The sequence below is a fragment of the Mastigoproctus giganteus genome, chromosome 6 (assembly GCF_048544385.1).
Source record: "Mastigoproctus giganteus isolate SK-2022 chromosome 6, ASM4854438v1, whole genome shotgun sequence".
In the NCBI taxonomy this organism is placed as follows: Eukaryota; Metazoa; Arthropoda; class Arachnida; order Uropygi; family Thelyphonidae; genus Mastigoproctus; species Mastigoproctus giganteus.
In genome coordinates this window covers 140,319,676-140,344,757 of record NC_143580.1, presented here as the reverse complement: position 1 = coordinate 140,344,757, position 25,082 = coordinate 140,319,676, and the positions used below count along the sequence as shown (strand labels likewise).

The following is a 25,082-nucleotide window of genomic DNA, read 5'->3' as shown; positions in this document are numbered from 1 at the left end:
TTCCCTGCATCCAGTTCTTTTGTGACTGCATCATAGTATCCAATCAAATTGGTCAGGCAAGACTTCCCCTTAACAAAACCATGCTGTGTCCGAGCTGTAACTGAAGTCTTGTCTAGATGATCCTGCAGTGCTACTTTAACCAGTGCCTCCATTAATTTTCCTGGAACAGAAGTTAAACTCACAGGTCTATAATTACTTGTGTCGGCCTTTAGTAGTAGTAGTAGTGGTGGCATGTGATGCAAGAAAGCAAGTGTATGAACTTATGCAGCATCAGCCAAAAAAAAAAAAAAAAAAAAATATCACACCATTCCCTCTAAGTGCCTGTCCAGTTCCTCCTTAAATTTATTCAACCTATCAACTTGCACAACGACAGATGGAAGTTTGTTCCAGCAATTACCCACCCGCTGGGTAAAGGCAAATTTCTGCACATCTATTCTACATCTGTCCTTTCTTAATTTGAATTTATGCCCCCTTAGGTTGGTAATCTGAACAAGTGGAAGGATCCCATCAGAATTCAGCGTGCTCAACCCATTCAAGGCCTTATACACCTCAATCAGATCACCGCGCAGGTGCCTAGTCTCCAGCCACTGCAATTTGCAGAACTTAAGCCTCTCTTGGTAAGAGGATTGCTTCATTCCCCTCACCAACCTTGTTGCCCTTCTCTGTACACACTCAAGTAAATCTACATCCTTCCAAAAATGAGGCCTCCAGACCTGTACGCAGTACTCAAGGTTGTGGCCTGACCATTGCCTTATACAGAGGGACAATCACCTCCTTTTCCCTGCTAGCAAAATTCCTATATATCATTGACAAAACCGAATAACCTGTCCTGGCAGCCTGTCTGCATTGCTCAGAAAACTTCATATCTGACTGCACAATTACTCACAGGTCTTTTTCATTTTCTACCACCTTAAGTGTAGTACCACACAGTTGGTACGTTTCTCTGGGGTTACTTCTACCCATATGCAGTACTTTGCATTTGTCAAGGTTAAACTTCACTTGCCACTTCTTAGCCCATCTGGCCAAATTATCTAGATCCTGTTGCAGTAGCACATTGCCATTACTGTCATTAACAATCCTGCCAACCTTTGTATCATCTGCAAACTTCGACATTAAGCCTGATATACCTTCATCAATATCATTGATAAATAAACAAAACAAGAGAGGACCCAACACCGAACCCTGTGGGACTCCACAAATAATATTAGTCCACTAAGAGCAGCACCCATTAATTACCACCCTCTGTCATCTCCCACTTAACCACCCTTTTATCCATTGTAGCAACTTACCCTTAATACCATTCTGCTCCAATTTGTACAATAGTCTTTCATGCGCAACAGTGCCAAAAGCTTTCCTGAAATCCAAATATATGATATCAAAATTATTTTTTGCATCCAGTTCCTTTGTAACCACATCATAATATCCTATCAAATTTGTGAGACAAGACTTTCCCTTAACAAACCCATGCTGTGTCTGAATTATTGCTGCAGTCTTGTGTAGATGATCCTGCAACGCATCTTTAACCAGTGACTCCATTATTTTACCCGGAACAGAAGTTAAACTAACTGGTCTGTAATTACTCGTGTTACACTTCGATCCCCCTTTGTGAATTGTGGATATATTTGCACATCTCTCCAGAGTCCAAGGATGCTCTCATAATTATGGCTAAGGGTTTGCTTAGTTGCTTTGCCGCCTCTTTTAATATAACTGGATAGATCCCATCCACCCCAGGTGCTTTTCTTATGTTTAACTTCAACAATTTCTCCTCCACTTTGCTCTCATTTATTACAAAATCATTAAGTATCCTGCTACAATTTGATAACCTTCTGCCATTTTCAAACCTTAATAATTCCTCATATGTGAATGTAGATGCAAAATACTCATTCAGTTTGTTTCCTATCTGAGCAGGATCATCAACAGTCGGAACCATCGATGTCAAGTGGACCAATCAGATTCATCCCCTTCCTTTTAGAGTTTATATAAGTAAAGAAATCCTTGCTGTTTTTCTTAGCATCTTTTGCCAAGGATTTCTAGTAATCTGCCTTCGCCTGCCTAACCTCCTTTGTCACCTGATTACAGACTAGCTTATATCTGCCAGAGGCTTCTGAGTCGCTTGATAATTTATATGCATCCCATGCATTTTCCTTCCCTGTTACGAGTCTCATTAGTTCATTAGATAACCATTTAGGCCTAATGCAATTCTGCCCGGACACAATAGGAGGGAGTATATGATGAGAGCCTTGTCGATCAATTCGGCCCTGGAAAGATTGTGCAAGGCTCAAGGGGTAGAATTTTTTTCAGCCTGGAATGTACTTGTTAACAGGAGACATTGCTTCTACAGGGATGGGATACACTTAAATAGAAAGGGTGCAAGAATATTTGCTGATGCTATCTTTGATGCTATATTTGCTAATGGAAGGTATATCAGTTTTTTTTAATGTTTTAGACATGTTTAAACATTTTCTAATGTTTAAAATGTTTTTTTAATGTTTTCCTAAACCTTGAACAATATTTCTTAATAGGTATGAAACTTTTAGTAGCATCCACGATTAGTTCCTTGAATGCCTCGCATTTAGAATTTACTGTTGTTAACATCATCGGTTGATCCCACTGTACAGAATTTAAAAACTTTCTGAGACCACTGTACTCACCTTTACGGAAGCAAAAACCCTTTCCTTTACCCCTGATGGTAATTAAATCTTTAAGTAAATCCCACATCAGTACACCGTGATCACTGCCACCTAGTGGTTCCATTATCTGCAAATTCTTAATACACGAATGATCGCTGCTGATAACCAGATCAAGAGTATTACTCTCTCTGGTTGCCTCTCGAACATGCTGCTGCAATCGAGGCAGTTTTAGGTGGGTCGGAAAACTGCTAGATTGGGGGGATACAAGGATTAATAGATTAAGAGTAGCCACTGGCAGAGGAGAAAGTGATTCTTGCACTGCTTCTATTGGAATGAGCAGCAGCCTGGAAAATAAGATGCAGGATATTTCAGAGACTGCTGGGCATCATGGGGGTTCAAGTCGACACATGGGTTGTGTTAGGGTGGCTAAGAGGAAGAGCAGGTGCATGTATACCTGCGTGTACACCAATGCTAGGAGTTTAGTAAATAAATTTGATGAATTTGAGGTATTGCTCAAAACATCAAAGGCAGATATTGTTGGGATTTCAGAGACGTGGTGTCACACAGATATAAGGAATGCAGAACTGGAATTTGGGGAGTACAATGTCTACAGAAAGGATAGACAGGATAGGAAGGGAGGAGGGGTTATGCTATTAGTTAAGAAACACATAAAATCCAAGGAAGTGAAGCCAGTCGACATCGCTGGACAGTGCAGTGTCGAGTCAGTTTGGTGTGACATAAGCATTGGGAGATCAAAATTGAGAGTAGGAGTATGCTATAGGCCTAATGACTGTGATGAGTATAATAAGAAACTGTACAGAGAAATAGAGTGGGCCAGTAAATCAGAGAGTCTTATAATGGGGGATTTTAATTTCCCAGATATTGACTGGAATTTGTGGGATGGTCACTCACACACTAGCAAGGCTTTTGTGGATTTAATGGATGATTGTTTTCTACATCAGTATGTTCGGGAGGCAACTAGAGGGAGTAATACTCTTGATTTGATTATCAGTAGTGATTCTTCATGCATTAAGAATCTGCAGATAAATGAACCACTAGGTGGCAGTGATCACAGTGTTCTGAAGTGGGATTTACTCAAAGAGGTAACTACCATTAGGGGTAAAGGGAAGGGGCACTGCTTTCGTAAAGGCGACTACGATGGACTGAGACAGTATTTAAATTCTATACAGTGGGATCAACTGATGATGTTACCAACAGCAAATTCAAAATGGGAAGCATTCAAAGAACTTATCTTGGAAGCTACTAGGCTTTACATACCAACTAAGAAATATTGTTCAAGTTTTAGGCCTAAATGGATGTCAGATGAACTAATAAGGCATATGGCAGAGAAGAAAAATGCATGGGATACATACAAATTAACACGTGACACAGAAGCCTATGATAGATACAAGCTGATCTGTAACCAAGTTACAAAGGAGGTTAGGCAGGTGAAGGCAGATTACGAGAAATCCTTGGCAAGGGATGCGAAGAAAAACATCAAAGAGTTCTTTACTTATGTAAACTCTAGAAGGAAGGGGATGAATCAGGTTGGTCCACTTGATATCAATGGGTCAACTGTTGATGATCCTGCTCAGGTAGCTAACAAACTAAATAAATATTTTGCATCGACATTCACACGAGGAGTTATTGTTTGTTATTTGGTTTTTAGGAGCATTAGCAACTAAGGCCATATTGCTCTGGGGATATGCAGTGGTCATTCCCTGACCTTTCCGCATCCTCCGTATTTGGTGGTCACGGGCTCGAACCCCGATCTAACCAAGAAGCGTGTGCTACGCACTGCTGCTCTTACCCACCTGGCTACGGAGCCGCCATGAGGAGTTATTCAGCGAGGGGAATGCCAGAGGTGTATTCAACTCTGGCAGTAAGCTAGAGAATCTATAAATAACTGAGAGTAAAGTGGAGGAGAAATTGTTGAAGATAAACACAAGAGAGGCACCTGGGGTGGATGGGATCTATCCAGTTATATTAAAGGAGGCTGCAAAGGAAGTAAGCAAACCCTTTGCCATAATTATGAGAGCTTACTTGGACTCAGGGGAGGTACCCATGGACTGGAGATGTGCAAATATGACCCCAATTCACAAAGGAGGATCAAAGGCTGACACAAGTAATTATACACCTGTGAGTTTAACTTCTGTTCACGGAAAATTAATGGAGGCACTGGTTAAAGAAGCACTGCAGGATCATCTAGACAAGATTTCAGTTATAGCTCGGACACAGTATGTTTTTGTTAAGGGGAAGTCTTGCCTGACCAATTTGATTGGATACTATGATGCAGTCACAGAAGAACTGAATGCAGGGAATAACTCTGATATTATATACTTGGATCTTAGAAAGGCTTTTGATACTTTTGCACATGGAAGACTGCTGCACAAATTGGAGCAGTGTGGCATTGGAGGCAAATTGCTGCTATGGATAAAGGGCAGAAGACAGAGAGTGGTAATCAATGGACACTGCTCATCGTGGACTAATGTTATTAGTGGAGTCCCTCAGGGTTCAGTATTGGGTCCTTTTTTGTTTTCTGTATTTATAAATGATATTGATGATGGTATATCAAGCTTAATGTCCAAGTTTGCAGACGATACGAAGGTTGGCAGGGTTGTCAAGGACACTACTGACACTATGCTGCTGCAACAGGATCTGGAAAGGTTGAGCAGATGGGCTGAGAGGTGGCAAATGAAGTTTAACATTGACAAATGTAAATACTACATATGTGAAACAGCAACCCGAAAGCAATGTATCAGCTCTGTGGTACTACACTGACAGTGGTAGAGAATGAAAGGGACCTGGGGGTGGTTGTGCAGGCAGATATGAAGTTTTCTGAGCAGTGCAGACGGGCTGCAAGAGTAGCTCATGGTGTATTGTCAATGATATATAGGAATTTTTCTAGCAGGGATAAGGAGGTGATTATTCCCTTGTATAAGGCAATGGATAGGCCACACCTAGAGTACTGTATACAGGCCTGGAGGCCTTATTTCAAGAAGGATGTAGAGCTGCTGGAACGAGTACAGAGAAGGGCAACAAGATTAGTGAATGGAACAAAGGGGTGCTCTTACGAAGAAAGGCTTAAGTTTTGCGTATTACAGTGTCTGGAGACTAGGCATCAGCGAGGTGATCTGATAGAGGTGTACAAAGCCTTGAATGGTTTGAGCATGCTCAATGCTGATGGGATTCTTCCTCTTGCTCAGAATAATCACCTGAGAGGGCATAAATTCAAATTGAGGAAAGACAGATGTAGGATAGATGTGCGGAAATTTGCCTTTAGCCAGCGGGTGGTTGGTAGGTGGAACAGACTTCCATCCCTTGTCGTGGAAGTTGATAGCCTAAATAAGTTAAAGGCTCAGCTGGACAGGTATTTCGAACGAACAGAGGGGTGAAGTGGAAGTGGTTATTTTTTATTTATTTATTAATTTATTTAGACTAAGGCGCTAAGCACTTTATATACATAGTTATTAATTTATTTTATTTTTTTTGGCTGATGCTGCATAAGCTTGCTTTCTTGCATCAAATGCCTCTACTAATGCTAATGCTAAATCCACAAAAGTCTGACTAGTGAGTGAGTGACCAGCCCACAAGTTCCAGTCAATATCTGGGAAGTTAAAACCTGCCTTTTTAAGACATTCTGATTTATTAGCCCACTCTATTTCTCTGTACAATTGTTAATTGTACTCATTCGAGTCTCTAGGCCTATAACACACTCCTACTCTTATTTTTGCTTTCGCAGTGCTTATGTCACACCAAACTGACTCAACAGTGCACTGTTCATCTATATCAATTAGGTGCACTTCTTTTGATTTTATGTTTTTCTTAATTAACAGCATAACACCTCCTCCCTTTCTATCCTGTCTATCCTTTCTGTACATATTGTATTCCCAAATTCGAGTTCTGCATTTCTTATATCTGTGTGACACTACGTCTCTGCTATCCCAACAATATCCGCCTTTGATGTCTTGACCAACACTTCAAATTCATCAAATTTATTTACTATACTTTGAGCACTGGTATACATGCAAGTATACATACTCCTATTCCTATTCCTAGTTACCCTAACACATCCCATATACCCACCTATTTCAGGATGACTACCATCAGACCTGAAACCCCCAATACCCCTCGCTCCAGATCGCTACTTTTTCTAATAGAAGTTGTGCAAGAATCACCTTCACCTCTGCCTACGGCTACTGTTAAACTATTAGTCCTTGTATCCCCCTAAGCTATCAGTTTTCCGAGCCACCTAACACTGCCTCGATAGCATCAGCAAATATTCTTGCACCCTTTCTATTTAAGTGTATCCCATCCCTGTAGAAGCAGTCTCTCCTGTTAACAAGTACAGACCAGGCTGAAAAAAATTCTATCCCTTGAGCCTTGCACAATCTTTCCAGGGACGAAATGATCGACAAGGCTCTCATCATATACTCCGGCGCCTCCGTAGCCAGGTGGGAAGGAGCAGCAGTGCGTAGCACACGCTTCTTGATTAGACCGGGGTTCGAACCCATCACCAACAAATACGGGCGATGCGGAAAGGTCAGGGAATGACCGGATAAATATGGCCTTAGTTGCTAATTCTCCTAATAACAAAATACAAAAAAAATCATATACTCCCTCCTATCGTGTCTGGGCAGAATTCCAGACACTTTCAAATTCAACCCTAATTCTCGGCTTTTGTTCAACAGTGACCTGTACTTGTTAAGTAATTCTGCCGGTCTCCTACTCTTAATATCATTAGTGCCAACGTGTACAACTATATCACCTTTTGTGCCCTTAAAAGATGATATCTGCTCTACAACGTCATCAACCTTTGCCTTCCACCTATCCTTTTTACAAAGCATTCCCAGTTTCCCTGACAATAGAGTCACCAACAACTACTAGTTCCTGTGGGACCAGCGCATTCTGCCTTGGGGTTGCTGATGTGTTGCGTGATGCAAGCTCTGGCGTTGATGTGGGCAGCTGAGAGCCTGATGCGCCCTCAATTTGTATCTTTCGAAGGCATTCACCCTGTCCTTCAAACTCTCATATAACAACACTGAGTTGTCGCCTGATTACCTTACACTCCTTACATCGCGCGTACATCTCCAATGGCAATATCATGTTCCGTTCCAGAGAGTTTGGCAAACATTTCACAAGTTGCACATTTTTTTAGGCTGTGATGCGTTGGAGAATCGCCCCTTTCAGTTCTCCCTCGAGTCACAGCACTCCTGCCACTTTGTGACTGTTGCTTTGCTGCTCTAGTTTGGGGCATGCTATTTTAAATTAATAAGATCAATAAATTAAATAAATTAAATGTCAATACTATGCTATCTAATAGAAATAGTTAAGTGTATTTTTCAATTAAAAATTTGAATTTCCTACCACTATATACAAAAACAATGGCTGCAAGATTTGAACGAAATAACGGTTTTACATATATTAAGTAGTAATCCACAAAAACTCTTTATCTAAATTAAAATAAAAATAACCAGCGTAACTATAAGATTACGTATTAAGTACAATATAAAATAACAATTATGTAAATAAAAAGGCAAACACTTATTGCTTTTTCGGAGCCTGTAACTCACAGCTGTAATTTTTAAAGAGAGTAAGCGCCCTCTGAATTGGGGTCACATTTGCACACCTCCAGTCTGTGGGTACCTCCCCTGAGTCCAACGAAACTCTCGAAATTATGGCTAAGGGTTTGCTTACTTCCTTTGCTGCCTCCTTTAATATAACTGGATAGATCCCATCCACCCCAGGTGCCTTTCTCATGTTTATCTTTAACAATTTCTCCTCCACTTTACTTTCAGTTATTACAAGATTCTCTAGCTTACTGCCAGAGTTCAATACACCTCTGGCATTCCCCTCGCTGAATAACTCCTCATGTGTGAATGTCGATGCAAAATATTCATTTAGTTTGTTAGCTACCTGAGCAGGATCATCAACAGTTGACCCATCGATATCAAGAGGACCAATCTGATTCATCCCCTTCCTTCTAGAGTTTACATAAGTAAAGAACTCTTTGCTGTTTTTCTTTGCATCCCTTGCCAAAGATTTCTCGTAATCTGCCTTTGTCTGCCTAACCTCCGTTGTAACTTGGTTACAGATCAAGTTGTATCTATCATAGGCTTCTGTGTCATGTGTTAATTTATATGTATCCCATGCATTTTTCTTCTCTGTCATATGTCTCATTAGTTCATCTGACATCCATTTAGGCCTAAACCTTGAATAATATTTCTTAGTTGGTATGTAAAGCCTAGTAGCTTCCAAGATAAGTTCTTTGAATGCTTCCCATTTTGAATTTGCTGTTGGTAACATCTTCAGTTGGTCCCAATGTATAGAATTTAAATACTGTCTAAGACCATTGTATTCGCCTTTATGAAAGCAATAACGCTTCCCTTTACCCCTGATGGTAGTTACCTCTTTGAGTAAATCCCACTTTAGCACACTATGATCACTGCCACCTAGTGGTTCCTTTATCTGCAGATTCTTAATACATGAAGAATCGCTACTGATAATCAAATCAAGAGTATTACTCCCTCTAGTTGCCTCCCGAACATGCTGATGTAGAAAACAATCATCCATTAAATCCACAAAAGCCTTGCTAGTGTGTGAGTGACCAACCCACAAATTCCAGTCAATATCTGGGAAATTAAAATCCCCCATTATAAGACTCTCTGATGTACTGGCCCACTCTATTTCCCTGTACAATTTCTTATTATACTCATCAGAGTCATTAGGCCTATAGCACACTCCTACTCTCAATTTTGATCTCCCAATACTTATGTCACACCAAACTGACTCAACACTACACTGTCCAGCGATGTCGACTGGCTTCACTTCCTTGGATTTTATGTGTTTCTTAACTAATAGCATAACCGCTCCTCTCTTCCTATCCTGTCTATCCTTTCTGTAGACGTTGTTCCAGTTCTGCATTCCTTATATCTGTATGACACCACGTCTCTGATATCCCAACAATACCTGCCTTTGATGTTTTGAGCAATACCTCAAAGTCATCAAATTTATTTACCAAACCCCTAGCATTGGTGTACACGCAAGTATACATGCACCTGTTTCTATTCTTAGCTACCCTAACACAACCCATGTGTTTACTTGTACTGCAATGACTCCCAGCAGTCTCTGAAATATCCTGCATCTTGTTTTTCAGGCTTCTGCTCATTCCAATAGAAGCAGTGCAAGAATCACTTTCACCTCTTCCAGTGGCTACTGTTAATCTATTAGTCTTTGTAACCCCCCAAGCTAGCAGTTTTCTGACCCACCTAACACTGCCTTGATAGCATCAGCAAATATTCTTGCACCCTTTCTATTTAAATGTATCCCATCCCTGTAGAAGCAGTCTTTCTTGTTAACAAGTACAGTCAGGCTGATGTCAACGCATATCATAACAAAGTGTTCATTTCTTAGAAAGGCGTTCCGAATATTTGCTTTTTCTTTGATAATGAGATCAAGTGTCGATCTACTTGTCCGAAAACCACACTGGCTTGGACTCAGAATGTTTTGAGTCTGCAAATACCATGTTTTTTTTTTTTTTTTTTTTTTTACGAAAACCCCAAACACGAAAGGTATCAAAACTTATAGTACTTAGTACCATGCATGGGTTGAAGGAGAAGTATGGGGGGAGGGGCATGCCGGAAACTTTGCTCTAGAAACTAAACATGGGTTTCACCACTTCAAGCCTCCAATAAGCAAAGTGGTGGTATTTCACCGGTTGGCATTAAGTATTTTTTCCACTGTTTTTCCCAAGCAACTTGTTAGGGAGATAGGTCAATAGTTTGTTGGATCTGTGTGATCTTTTCCTGGTTTCGGGAAGGCTAGCACATAAGAATGGCACCAGCTGGTGGGTTAATATTCCTCTAAGAAAATTATATTATAGAGTAGTAAGAGAGCACTCAATGATCTTTCACTTAAATGGGAAATCAATGCGTAATAAACTTCATCAGGACCTGGGGCACTGTTTTTCACTTTTGTGAGCGCATTAAGCAATTCAGTCATGGTGAATGGCAGATTGTATGAATGTTGGAGAGTGGTATTAAAATTCAGTTTATACTTTTCTGTACTGCATTTTAGCGACTAAAAGGCTGGTTCATAGGCGGAATCAGCTGAGAGTGATTCAAAAGACGAGCCGAATGCATTAGCAAGTTCCACAGGTTCAGAAATTTCCTTTCCTTTCAGAAATAGAATCGAAGAAGTAACAAGTGAGTTTTTGCCATTGATACGTTTGATTTTTTTCCAGACTGTAGCAGTATCTGTGAATCTGTTTATTGTGGCAGCATAGCGTGCCCATGCTTCTTTTTTACTTATTCGTCTTACATGACGAGCCTTAGGCCTTGCTCTCTTAAACTGTAGGAGATTGGCTGCGGTCGGATGTTTTCTAAACTGATTCCAGTATTTATTCCTTTCTCTCTTAGCAATGTTACATGCTTCATTCCACCACATTTTTGGATAGAGTCGGATTTTAAATGAAGATTTCAGGATAGCAGATTCAGCTGCTGTCATTATTTGTTGTGTTATCTAGCTTACTGCAGAATCAATCTTGTCAGTTTAAATGATAGTAGAATCTAAATGAGCTATTTCTTGATATTTAACAGTAGCTGTGAATTAGGGTTGAATTTGAAAATGTCTGCAATTCTGCCCATACACGATAGGAGGGAGTATATGATGAGAGCCTTGTCAATCAATTTGGCCCTGGAAAGATTGTGCAAGGCTCAAGGGGTAGAATTTTTTTCAGCCTGGTCTATACTTGTTAACAGAAGAGACTGCTTCTACAGGGATGGGATACACTTACATAGAAAGGGTGCAAGAATATTTGCTGATGCTATCAAGGCAGTGTTAGGTGGGTCGGAAAACTGCTAGCTTGGGGGGATACAAGGACTAATAGATTAACAGTAGCCACTGGCAGAGGTGGAACACTGCTAGCTTGGGGGATACAAGGACTAATAGATTAAAAGTAGTCACTAGCAGAGGTGGAACACTGCTTCTATTGGAATGAGCAGCAGCCTGAAAAACAAGAAGCAGGGTATTTCAGAGACTGCTGGGAGTCATTGCGGTACAACAAAACACATGGGTTGTGTTAGGGTAGCTAGGAATAGGAACAGGTGCATGTAAATGCTAGGAGTTTGGTAAATAAATTTGATGAATTTGAGGTATTGCTCAAAACATCAAAGGCAGATATTGTTGGGATATCAGAGACATGGTGTCATACAGATATAAGGAATGCAGAACTGGAATTTGGGGAGTACAATGTGTACAGAAAGGATAGACAGGATAGGAAGGGAGGAGAGGTTATGCTATTAGTTAAGAAACACATAAAATCCAAGGAAGTGAAGCCAGTCGACATTGCTGGACAGTGCAGTGTCGAGTCAGTTTGGTGTGACATAAGCATTGGGAGATCAAAATTGAGAGTAGGAGTATGCTATAGGCCTAATGACTGTGATGAGTATAATAAGAAACTGTACAGAGAAATAGAGTGGGCCAGTAAATCAGAGAGTCTTATAATGGGGGATTTTAATTTCCCAGATATTGACTGGAATTTGTGGGATGGTCACTCACACACTAGCAAGGCTTTTGTGGATTTATTGGATGATTGTTTTCTACATCAGCATCTTCGGGAGGCAATTAGAGGGAGTAATATTCTTGATTTGATTATCAGTAGTGATTCTTCATGCATTAAGAATCTGCAGATAAAGGAACCACTAAGTGGCAGTGATCACAGTGTGCTGAAGTGGGATTTACTCAAAGAGGTAACTACCATTAGGGGTAAAGGGAAGGGTTATTGCTTTTATAAAGACGACTACGATGGTCTGAGACAGTATTTAAATTCTATACAGTAGGACCAACTGATGATGTTACCAACAGCAAATTCAAAATGGGAAGCATTCAAAGAACTTATCTTGGAAGCTACTAGGCTTTACATACCAACTAAGAAATATTGTTCAAGGTTTAGGCCTAAATGGATGTCAGATGAACTAATGAGACATATGGCAGAGAAGAAAAATGCATAGGATACATATAAATTAAAATGTGACACAGAAGCCTATGATAGATATAAGTTATTCTGTAACCAAGTTACAAATGAGGTTAGGCAGGCGAAGGCAGATCACGAGAAATCTTTGGCAAGGGATGCAAAGAAAAACAGCAAAGAGTTATTTACTTATGTAAACTCTAGATGGAAGGGGATGAATCAGATTGATCCTCTTGATATCAATGGGTCAACTGTTGATGATCCTGCTCAGGTAGCTAACAAACTAAATGAATATTTTGCATCGACATTCAAACACGAGGAGTAATTCAGGGAGGGGAATGCCAGAGGTGTATTCAACTCTGGAATGAGCTAGATAATCTTGTAATAACTGACAGTAAAGTGGAGGAAAATTGTAGAAGAGAAACACAAGAAAGGCACCTAGGGTGGATGGAATCTATCCAGTTATATTAAACGGGCAGCAAAGGAAGTAAGCAAACCCTTAGCCATAATTATGAGAGCTTCCTTGGACTTAGGGGAGGTACCCATAGATTGGAGATGTGCAAATGTGACCCCAATTCCAAAGGAGGATCAAAGGCTGACACAAGTAATAACAGACCTGTGAGTTTAACTTCTGTTCCAGGCGCCTAATTAGCCAGGTGGAAAGGAGCGGCAGTGTGTAGCACACGCTTCTTGATTAGACAGGGGTTCGAGCCCGTGACCACCAAATACGGAGGATGCGGAAAGGTCAGGGAATGACCACTTCATATCCACGGAGCAATATGGCCTTAGTTCCTAATGCTCCTAAAAACCAAATAACAACAACTTCTGTTCCAGGAAAATTAATGGAGGCACTGGTTAAAGAAGCATTGCAGGATCACAGCTCGGACACAGTATGGTTTTGTTAAGGGGAAGTCTTGCCTGACCAATTTGATTGGATTCTATGATGCAGTCAAAAAAGAACTGGATGCAGGGAATAACTTTGATATTATATACTTGGATCTTAGAAAGGCTTTTCGTACTGTTGCACATAGAAGACTGTTGCACAAATTGGAGCAGTGTGGCATTGGAGGCAAATTGTTGCTATGGATAAAGGGGCAGTTGAGGGGGAAAAGACAGAGTGTGTTAATCAATGGACACTGCTCATCATGGACTAATGTTATTAGTGGCGCCCCTCAGGGTTCAGTGTTGGGTCCATTATTGTTTTCTGTATTTATAAATAATACTGATGATGGTATATCAAGCTTAATGTCCAAGTTTGCAGACGATACAAAGGTTGGCAGAGTTGTAAAGGACACTACTGATGCTATGCTGCTGCAAAAGGATCTGCAAAGGTTGAGCAGATGGCTGAGAGGTGGCAAATGAAGTTTAACATTGACAAATGTAAAGTACTACATATGGGAAACAGCAACCCCAGAGCAACGTATCAACTCTGCAGTACTACGCTGACAGTGGTAGAGAAAGAAAAGGACCTGGGGATAATTGTGCAGGCAGATATGAAGTTCTCTGAGCAGTGCAGACTGGCTGCAAGAGTAGCTCATGGTGTCTTGTCAAGGATATACAGCAATTTTTCTAGCAGGGATAAGGAAGTGATTATTCCCTTGTATAAGGCAATGGTCAGGCCACACCTTGAATACTGTATACAGGTCTGGATGCCTAATTTCAAGAACGGATGTAGAGCTGCTGGAACGAGAACAGAGAGGGGCAACAAGAATGGTGAATGGAACAAAGGGTTGCTCTACGAAGAAAGGCTTACATTTTGCAAATTACAGTGTCTGGTTACTAGGCACCTGCGAGGTGATCTGATTGAGGTATATAAAGCCTTGAATGGTTAGAGCATGCTCAATGCTGATGGAATCCTTCCTCTTTCTCAGAATAATCACCTGAGAGGGCAGAAATTCAAATTGAGGAAAGACAGATGTAGGAGAGATGTGCGGAAATTTGCCATTAGCCAGCAGGTAGTTCGTTGGTGGAACAGACTTCCATCCCTTGTTGTGGAAGTTGATAGCCAAAATAAATTTAAGGCTCAGCTGGACAGGTATTTTGAACAAATGGATGGGTTAAATGAAAGTGGTTTTTTTTTTTTTTTTTTTCTTGGCTGATGCTGCATAAGTTTGCTTTCTTGCATCATATGCCTCTACTAATGCTAATGCAGAACTGGAATTTGGGGAGTACAATGTGTACAGAAAGGATAGACGGGATAGGAAGGGAGGAGGGCCTATACTATTAGTTAAGAAACACATAAAATCCGAGGAAGCGAAGCCAGTCGACATTGCTGGACAGTGCAGTGTTGAGTAAGTTTGTGTGACATAAGCATTGGGAGATCAAAATTGAGAGTAGGAGTGTGCTATAGGGTTAATGACTCTGATGAGTATAATAAGAAACTGTACAGGAAAAATGAGTGGGCCAGTAAATCAGAGTCTTATAATGCGGGATTTTAAGTTCCCAGAGATTGACTGGAATTTGTGGGTTGGTCACTCACACACTAGCAAGGCTTTTGTGGATTTATTGGATGATTGATTTCTACATCAGCATGTTTGGCAGGCAACTAGAGGAAGTAATAAATACTCATGATCTGATTATCAGTAGTGATACTTCATGCATTAATAATTTGTAGATAAAGGAACCACTAGGTGGCAGTGATCACAGTGTGCTGAAGTGGGATTTACTCAAAGAGGCAACTACCATCAGGGGTAAAGGGAAGGGTTTTTGCTTTCGTAAAGGCGACTACAATGGTCTGAGACAGTATTTAAATTCTATACAGTGGGACCAACTAATGATGTTATCAACAGCAAATTCAAAATGGGAAGCATTCAAATAACTTATCTTGGAAGCTACTAGGCTTTACATATCAACTAAGAAATATTGTTCAAGGTTTAGGCCTAATGGATGTCAGATGAACTAATGCGAGAGAAGAAAATATGGCAGAGAAGAAAAATGCATGGAATACATACCAATTAATGGGTGCCATGGAATCCTATGATAGATATAAGTTGATCTGTAACCAAATTACAAAGGAGGTTAGGCAGGCAAAAGCAGATAACGAGATATCTTTGGCAAAGGATGCAAAGAAAAACAGCAGAGTTCTTTACTTATGTAAACTCTGGAAGAAAGGGGATGAATCAGATTGGTCCACTTGATATCGATGGTTCAACTGTTGATGATCCTGCTCAGGTAGCTAAAAACTAAATGAATATTTTACATCGACATTCACACATGAGGAGTTATTCAGCGAGGGGAATGCCAGAAGTGTATTCAACTTTGGAATGAGCTAGATAATCTTTTAATAACTGAGAGTAAAGTGGAGGAGAAATTGTTGAAGATAAACATAAAAAAGGCAAATAGGGTGGATGGAATCTATCCAGTTATATTAAAGGAGGCAGCAAAGGAATTAAGCAAACCCTTATTATTATTATGAGAGCTTCCTTGGACTCGGGGGAGGTACCTATAGACTGGAGACATGCAAATGTGACCCCAATTCACAAAGGAGGATCAAAGGCTGACACAGTAATTATAGACCTGTGAGTTTAACTTCTGTTTCAGGAAAATTAATGGAGGCACTGGTCAAAGAAGCACTGCAGTATCATCTAGACAAGACTTCAGTTATAGCTCGGACACAGCATGGTTTTCTTAAGGGAAGTCTCGGCTGACCAATTTGATTGGATACTATGATGCAGTCACAAAAGAACTGGATGCAGGAAATAACTTTGATATTATATATTTGGATCTTAGAAAGGCTTTTGATACTGTTTCACATGGAAGACTGCTGCACAAATTGGAGCAGTGTGGAATTGGAGGCAAATTGCTGCTATGGATAAAGGGATGGTTGAGAGGGAGAAGACAGAGAGTGGTAATCAGTGGACACTGCTCACCGAACTCTGAGTCACTCAGGGTTCAGTGTTGTGTCCATTGTTGTTTTCTGTATTTATAAATGATATTGATGATGGTATATCAAGTTTATTGTCCAAGTTTGCAGACGATACAAAGGTTGGCATTGTTGTTAATGACACTACTGATGCTATGCTGCTGCAACAGGATCTGGAAAAGTTGAGCAGATGGGCTGAGAGGTGACAAATGAAGTTTAACATTGACAAATGTAAAGTACTACATATGGGAAACAGTAACCCCAGAGTAACGTATTAACTCTGTGGTACTACACTGACATTGGTAGAGAATGAAAAAGATCTGGGGGTAATTGTGCAGGCAGATATGAAGTTTTCTGAGCAGTGCAGACGGGCGGCAAGAGTAGCTCATGGTGTCTTGTCAATTATATACAAGAATTTTTCTAGCAGGGATAATGAGGTGATTATTCCCTTGTATAAGGCAATGGTCAGGCCACATCTTGAGTACTGTATACAGGTCTGGAGGCCTAATTTCAAAAAGGATGTAGAGCTCTTACGAAGAAAAGCTTTGCAAATTATAGTGTCTGGAGACTAGGCACTGGCAGGGTGATCTGATAGAGGTGTATAGGATCTTGAATGGTTTGAGCATGCTCAATGCTGACGGAATTCTTCCTCTTGCTCAGAATAATCACCTCAGAGGGCATAAATTCAAATTGAGGAAAGACAGATGTAGGATAGATGTGCGGAAATTTGCCTTTAGCAAGCGGGTAGTTGGTCGGTGGAACAGACTTCCATCCCTTGTTGTGGAAGTTGATAGCCTAAATAAATTGAAGGCTCAGCTGGACAGGTATTTCTAACGAACGGAGGGGTGAAGTGGAAGTTTTTTTTTTTTTTTTTTGGCTGATGCTGCATAAGCTTGCTTTCTTGCATCATATGCCTCTACTAATGCTAAGTACACGGTCGAAGTGAGTGGTCCTTTAGGTACCTCAAATCACAACTAGGTGATTGCCTCTTCTCCAATGGAGCCTTTATCTCATGGCTATTCCCAACCTCGTATTGTTTGGCATTACAAGAATGCAAAGTGGGATGACCTGCAAGATTTCTTTTCTTCTTTTCCTTGGTCGGATTACTGTTTCAAAATTTCTGATTTCAACATTTGCTCAGATCGTGTCTGTGAAATTATTCTTGTAGAAAAGGAATCCTTTATCCCACACTCCATTTTAAAATCTCGTCCTTTATCTAAACCTTGGTTTTCCAATAAATCTGCTAAGGCTGGTCAAGAGAAGAACGTTTCATATCATAATTAGCTTGTTTCCAATTCTTCAGTTTCATTTTCTGCCTACACCACAGCTCGCAACGATTGTAAAGCAGTTATTAATCAGTCCAAACTAGATTTTGAACAGGCTAAGAGTAGAAAACTTGCTTCTTGCCCTAATGGTAGCCGAGCATTCTGGTTGCCAAAGCTATTGGACGCAACTTTTGCCCACCTCTGTCAAAATAATGGAATCACTGGTTAAAGAAGTATTGCAGGATCATATACACAAGACTGCAGTAATAGTTAAGACAGCATGGGTTTGTTAAAGGGAGGTCTTGTCTGACCAATTTGATTGGATACTATGATGTGGTCATAAAGGAACTGAATGCCAAAAATAATTTTGATATCATATACTTGAATTTCAGGAAAGCTTTTGATACTGTCGCACATGGAAGACTGCTGTACAAATTGGAGATGTATGGCATTAAAGGTAAGTTGCTACAATGGATAAAGGGATGGGTGAGTGGGAGATGACAGACTGCTCTTCGTGGACAAATGTTAGTAGTGGAGTTCCCCAGAGTTCGGTGTTAGGTCCATTGTCGTTTTGTATATTTATCAATGATATTGATGAAGGTATATCAGGTTTAATGTCTAAGTTTGCAGATGATATAAATTTTGGCAGGGTTGTTAACGACAGTAAAGACAGTATGCTAATCCAACTGGATCTAGATAAGTTGGGAAAATGGGCTGAGAAGTGGCAACTGAAGTTTAACATTGACAAATGAAATGTACTGCATATGGGTAGCAAAAACCAAAGAGAAATGTACCAACTGTGTGGTACTACACTCAGGGAATTCAAAATGAAAAGACCTGGGGGCAATTGTGCAGTCAAATATGAATTTCGCTAAGCAGTGCAGACGGGCAGCTAGGGCAGGTCATGGAGTCTTGTCAATGATATATAGGAACTTTGCTAGCAGGAACAGGGAGGTGATTATCCCGTTATACAAGAGAATGGTCAGGCCACACCTAGAGTACTGTGTACACGTCTGGAGGCCTCATTTTAGGAAGGATGTAGAGTTGCTAGAATGAGTATAAAGAAGAGCAACAAGATTGGTGAGGGAAACAAGGGGTACTTTTACCAAGAAAGGCTTAAGTCCTGCAAATTGCAGTCTGGAGAGTAGGCATCTGTGAAATGATCTGATTGAGATGTATAAGGCCTTGAATGGGTTGAGCAAGCTGAATGCTGATGGGATTCTTCCTAATGCTCAGACTAAGAACCTGAGCGGGCATAGTTTCAAATTGAGGAAAGATAGTTGTAAAACAGATGTGCGGAAATTTGCCTTCAGCCAGTGGGTAGTTTTTTTTTTTTTTTTTTTTTTTGTTAGTTGTTGGCGCATCGGCTTCTGTGGCCATAATGCGCCTCCCAAGGTTTTTGCAGTGCTCTGATCCAGGCCTGAGGCGGGATTCGAGCCCGCGACCTTTGGGTTGCCAGGCAGGCACTTTGCCCACCTGGCTAGCCTGGTCGGCCCAGCGGGTAGTTGATTGGTGGAACAGCTTCCATCTTTTGTTGTGGAAGCTAATAGCCTAAATAAATTTAAGGCTGAGCTGGATTGGCATTTGGAACAAATGGAGGGGTGAAATGGGAGGGGTTTTTTTTTACTTGGCTGATGCTGCATAAGCTTGCTTTCTTGCATCGTATGCCTCTACTAATGCTAATGCTAAAACCAGATGGTTCTATTTTCACTTTGGCCAAGGATAAAGCTGACCTGCCAGCAAACCATTCTTCTTCCAACTCATGTATTAATGTTCTTGGTAAAACACCTCCCACCATTCGCAACACGCTCCATTCAATGCCTCCTGTGGTCTTCTGTCAAAAGGATGTCAGAAGAATTTTGATAAATCTTGATGCTAAGAAAGCTCCAGGTCCTGATGGGATTTCTCTACTTGGTCTCAAAACATGTGCTCCTGAACTTATTCCTGTTCTTTGCCGCCTTTTTTCACTTTCTTATTACAAAGGTGTTTTTCCTTCTGCTTGGAAATTTGCTCATATCCAATCAGTTCCTAAAAGGGTGACAAATCCCTCCCATCCAATTATTGTCCCATTGCAATTACTTCAATTACTTCATATTCCCATTGCAATTACTTATCAATGATATACAGGAATTTTTCTAGTAGGGATAAGGAGGTGATTATTCCCATGTATAAGGCAATGGTCAGGCCAAACCTTGAGTACTGTATACAGGTCTGGAGGCCTCATTTCAAGAAAGATGTAGAGCTGCTGGAACGAGTACAGAGAAGGGCAACAAGGTTAGTGAATGGAACAAAGGGTTGCTCTTACGAAGAAAGGCTTAAGTTTTGCAAATTACAGTGTCTGGAGACTAGGCACCGGCGAGGTGATCTGATAGAGGTGTTTGTTATTTGGTTTTTAAGAGCATTAGCAACTAAGGCCATATTGCTCCGGGATATGCGGTGGTCATTCCCTGATCTTTCCGCATCCTCCGTATTTGGTGGTGATGGGCTCGAACCCCGGTCTAATCCAGAAGCGTGTGCTACGCACTGCTGCTCCTGCCCACCTGGCTACAGAGGTGCCTGATAGAGGTGTATAAAGTCCTGAATGGTTTGAGCATGCTCAATGCTGAAGGGATTCTGCCTCTTGCTCAGAATAATCAACTGAGAGGGCATAAATTCAAATTGAGGAACGACAGATGTAGGATAGATGTGCGGAAATTTGCCTTTAGTCAGCGGGTAGTTGGTTGGTGGAATAGACTTCCATCCCTTGTTGTGGAAATTGATAGCCTAAATAAATTTAAGGCTCAGTTGGACAGGTATTTCGAACGAACAGAGGTGTGAAGTGGAAGTTTTTTTTTTTTTTTTTTTTTTTTCTGGCTGATTGGCTTATGCTGCATAAGCTTGTTTTCTTGCATCATATGCCTCTACTAATGCTAATTCTTTCTAAAGTAATGGAGAAATAAATTAACAGCCATCTCTCAAACTACCTAGAAATTTTCCATCTGATCAACAATCGTCTGTATGGATTCTGTCAGTGTCGATCCACTGGTGAATTTCTGGTTTATGTTACCCATTTATGAACAAATTCAATGGAAAAGTTCGGTGAAATACAAGCAATTGCTCTTGACATCTCAAAGGTTTTCAATCGTGTTTGGAATAAAGGTCTTCTAAACAAGCTTCCATCTTATGGTTTGCCAACTGTTTTTTGTAATTGATTATCCAGTTTTCTCTCTGATCGCTCACTGAGACGTGATGATAGATGGCTCTCTGTCTTCTAACTTTCCACTAATACCGGTGTCCCCCAAGGTTCAGTTCTTTCCCTCTCTTTTCCTTTTGTATATTAATGACCCTCCATTGACTGGAAACCCTATCCATAGTTTTGCTGATGATAGCACATTGCATTCCACTTTCCATTTTGAGAAACCTTGCCCTGCTCAATCAGCTTCAACTTCTCAAATATCTGCTACCAATTCCTTAAATGCCAATCTCCAGGTATTTCTCCAGTGGGGCAAAAACAACTTACTTGATTTCAATCCTTCTAAAACTCAGTCTTGTCTTATATCTCGCAAAAAGGATTCTTCTCCTCCTATGCTTATCTTTGTGACACTCCGATTTCTAGGCAAGTTGATATATCTCTTTTGGGGATTACCCTGACTTCTAATCTCTCATGGCACAAGCACATTACAAATATTGCTTCCTCTGCATCTAAAAAACTTGGTTTTCTCTTTCGCTCTCACAGTTACTTTTCTTCCAAACCGCTGTTCGTTGTTGTTATTTGGTTTTAGGAGCATTAGCAACTAAGGCCATATTGCTCCGCGAATATGCGGTGGTCATTCTCTGACCTTTCCGCATCCTCCGTATTTGGTGGTGACGGGCTCGAACCCTGGTCTAATCAAGAAGCGTGTGCAACGCACTGCTGCTCCTTCCCACCTGGCTACGGAGGCACCTCCCGAAACAGCTGTTCACTCTGTACAAATCGCAAATCCGCCTCACCATGGAATATTGTTCCCACATCTAGGGCGGTGCCCCCAAAACCTCTCTCAGGCTTCTAGATTCCATTCAGATGAGGGCAGTTAGGTTAATTAATGACTCATTTTTAACAGAGTCTCTCCACTAGCTGTCTCATAGACGTACTGTTTCTGCTGCATGCCTTTTCTACAGATACTTCCATGGGCATTGTTCTTCTGAATTGGCTTCTATAATTCCTGCTCTCTCTTTCAAAACAGTCCGAACACATTCTGCCACTAGCCAACATGCATTTATTGTCCAACTTCAAACTCACAGAACCAACTTTTCATCTTCCTCCTTTATTCATTCAACTGCCGTTTTCTGGAACAACCTTCCTTCGTATGTCTTTCCTGAAAATTACAGTCTACAGAAGTTTAAGTCTAATGTCAACATATATCTTCTTTCGTCTTCTCAACCTTCAACCCAAGCACGGTACTAAGTACTATAGGTTCTAATACCTCTTGTGTTTGGGTTTTTCATAAAAAAAAAAAAAAAAAACACTAAACCCATTCTAAGCACTAAACTGATTGCTTACAATGGGTAGTTACTCTAAGCAATCACACTTTATCATTTTAATCACAGAAGGGCCATGGCTTGGGAAAGCCAAGCATGGCTGATTTATGGCAGGAGAAACTTCTCTTCAAGTACATTTTATTATAGAGAGAGAAAGCAAGCAATCCATAGAAAGATGTTTAATCTGGCCCAATGAAATTTGCCTGAGAGAGGGAGAAATTTTAAGTTACTGCTTTGTGAATGGCTGGTTGTAAGCCTCAGAGTTGTTAGAAGGCAGCTTCAGTGGTTGTTTGAAGTTTTGTTTCAGAGCAAGAAACACTGGGGTTTATGATGTTTTCACAGCTAATTCAGTAAATGTTTGACGACATCAAGATTTATCCTTTATGGGGAGCTATGGGTGTCGTCTGATATACATTCTTTTTGGTAAATTAATGGTCCATGAAAGTATCTTCTGTCATGTCCTTCACCTCTATATCAATACACGTTTTCTAAGATTGACCATAACTTTAGTATGGTCAATCACTTCAATGGATCTGGATTAGAAAATATTTACTGGGCAATTTAAGTAGTTTGCTTTGATAGAACTTGGAAGAGCTAATGTGGAAAGAGGTTTCTGAGAATTCAGCATCTTTTCTATAGGAACATTATAAAATGTAAATTAATAACATCTGTAACAGATTCCATGTATTTCTTTTTGTTATGAAGAAATACATGGAATCTGTTATTGGGATCTCTGTTAATTGCAGACTAACTTGGATCTCTGTTAATCACACAGATCCAAGTTAGTCTGCCTCCCAGATAATTGAGCATCTACTGTATATACAAGAATGTCCAAGTACATTTAATCAGAAGAATATCAATTATCCACAATTTTTTCACAAGTTAGTTTGTTTGTTTTTTTCAGGAGCATTAGCAACTATGGCCATATTGCTCCGGGATATGCGGTGGTCATTCACTGACCTTTCCGCATCCTCCGTATTTGGTGGTGACGGGCTCGAACCCCGGTCTAATCAAGAAGCGTGTGCTACGCACTGCTGCTGCTCCTTCCCACCTGGCTACGGAGGCGCCTTTTTTCACAAGTAAAAAAAGTATTGCACTATAATGTTTTCCCATGTATTCTTACTGACTATTTGACAAAACTTTGTTAAACATTTTGCTACTTATGTATTTTACCAAATATTGTTATATGACACACTTTGTTCATATATAAGATTAATCTTACCATTGTATACATTTTTACAAACATCTAATATCTAAAGTTCACCAATCACTTAGTTCAGATAACTAATACACCACTGTAATATGTTAATTTCAATGACACAAGAAAAAGATGGCACATACTTTCCACATATCTTGCAAGGGAATTCCTCTGGTATTTCTAAGGGAAATTCATATGCACTAGAAACAATTGGCACTGTTGATCCATTAAAGGCTGTTATTGAGGCTGTGCTTGCTGAACTTCCACAGGATGAGGTCCTTGTTAAAGTGTCTTGAACACTTAAAACTGGACTCTGGCCATTATGAAAAGATGTAGGAACACCTTGACCCTGTTTAAGTGTAAATAAAATAACACTGTGAATAGAAAATTGTGAAATAAAGAACTGAGTCTTAAAATAAAACAAAATGCATAAGTGGATAATTTTAATTAGAAAAACATTAAAAAATATAAATAGTAAAAGAGAAACAATTCTATTAACAGATGATTCATCAAAATAATTTAATCGGCAGTCCATTACTTGACACTGTTACATTTTGTAATTTATCATTATCTTTGTAAATGTATTAATGGTTAATAAATAAATTTTATTAAATGTATTAATTTTCATTGTTAAATAATTAAATTGTAATCAGACATCATGCCCCAGACTAGATCAGCAAAGCAACATGCAAAGTAGCAGGAGTGCAGTGTCTCGGGGCGGGGGGACCAAAGTGGGCGATTCTCCAATGCATCACAGGCTAAAAAAATGTGCAACTTGTGAAATGTTTGCAGACTTTCTGGAATGGGACATGATATTGCAAATGGGGATGTCTTTGTCAGTGCTCAACATAAGGAGTATGAAGAAGTTAGGTGCCAACTTAGCGTGGTTATGGGCCTTTATGAGAGCTTGAAGAACAGGGTAGATGTCCTCGAAGGACTTAAATTTGGAGGCCTCTCAAGCTCTCAGCTGCCCACATCAATGCCTGAGCTTGCATTTGATCATCAGGCAACACAGCGGCAAACTTCAGTGCAGAATGCACTGGTCTTAAAGGAGCTAGTTATTGTCAGTGACTCTATTGTCAGGGAGATGGGAAATATATTGTGCAAAAAGGATAGGTGGAAGTGGACCAGAGTATGTCTGTCAGGGGGCAAAAGTTGATGATGTTGTAGAGCAGATATCTTTTAAGGGCACAAAGGGTGATATTGTTATACACATCGGCACTAATGACATTAAGAGTAGGAGATCTACGACAGACTTACTTAACAAGTACAGGTCAATGTTGAGAAAAGGTTGCGAGTTAGGGTTAAATTTGAAAGTGTCTGCAATTTTACTCAGACACAATAGGAGAAAGTATATGATGAGAGCCTTGTCAATCAATTCGGCTGTGGAGAGATTGCGCAAGTCACATGGGGTAGAATTTTTCTCAGAATGATCTGTGCTTGTTAGCAGGAGAGACTGCTTCTACAGAGATGGGATACACTTAAATAGAAAGGGTGCAAGAATATTTGCTGAGGCTATTGAGGCAGTGTTAGGCGGGTTGGAAAACTCCTAGCTTGGAGGATGCACAGACTAATAGATTAATGGTAGCCATAGGCAGAAGTGAAAGTGATTCTTGTACTGCTTCTATTGGAATGAACAGCATCCTGGAAAGAGAGGTAC

General features: G+C 40.3%; 1 protein-coding gene across 1 annotated transcript in view; it reads right to left on the bottom strand.

Moving 5' to 3' along the window:
* The window catches only part of LOC150084620 (uncharacterized), a 582,065-nt gene that overhangs the window by 15,648 nt on the left and 541,335 nt on the right, over positions 1 to 25,082 (bottom strand). Inside the window, exon 18 of the mRNA XM_090376306.1 lies at positions 23,566 to 23,771. Coding sequence (XP_090232432.1) covers positions 23,566 to 23,771 — 206 coding nt within the window. The remainder of the gene's footprint in view (positions 1 to 23,565; positions 23,772 to 25,082) is intronic.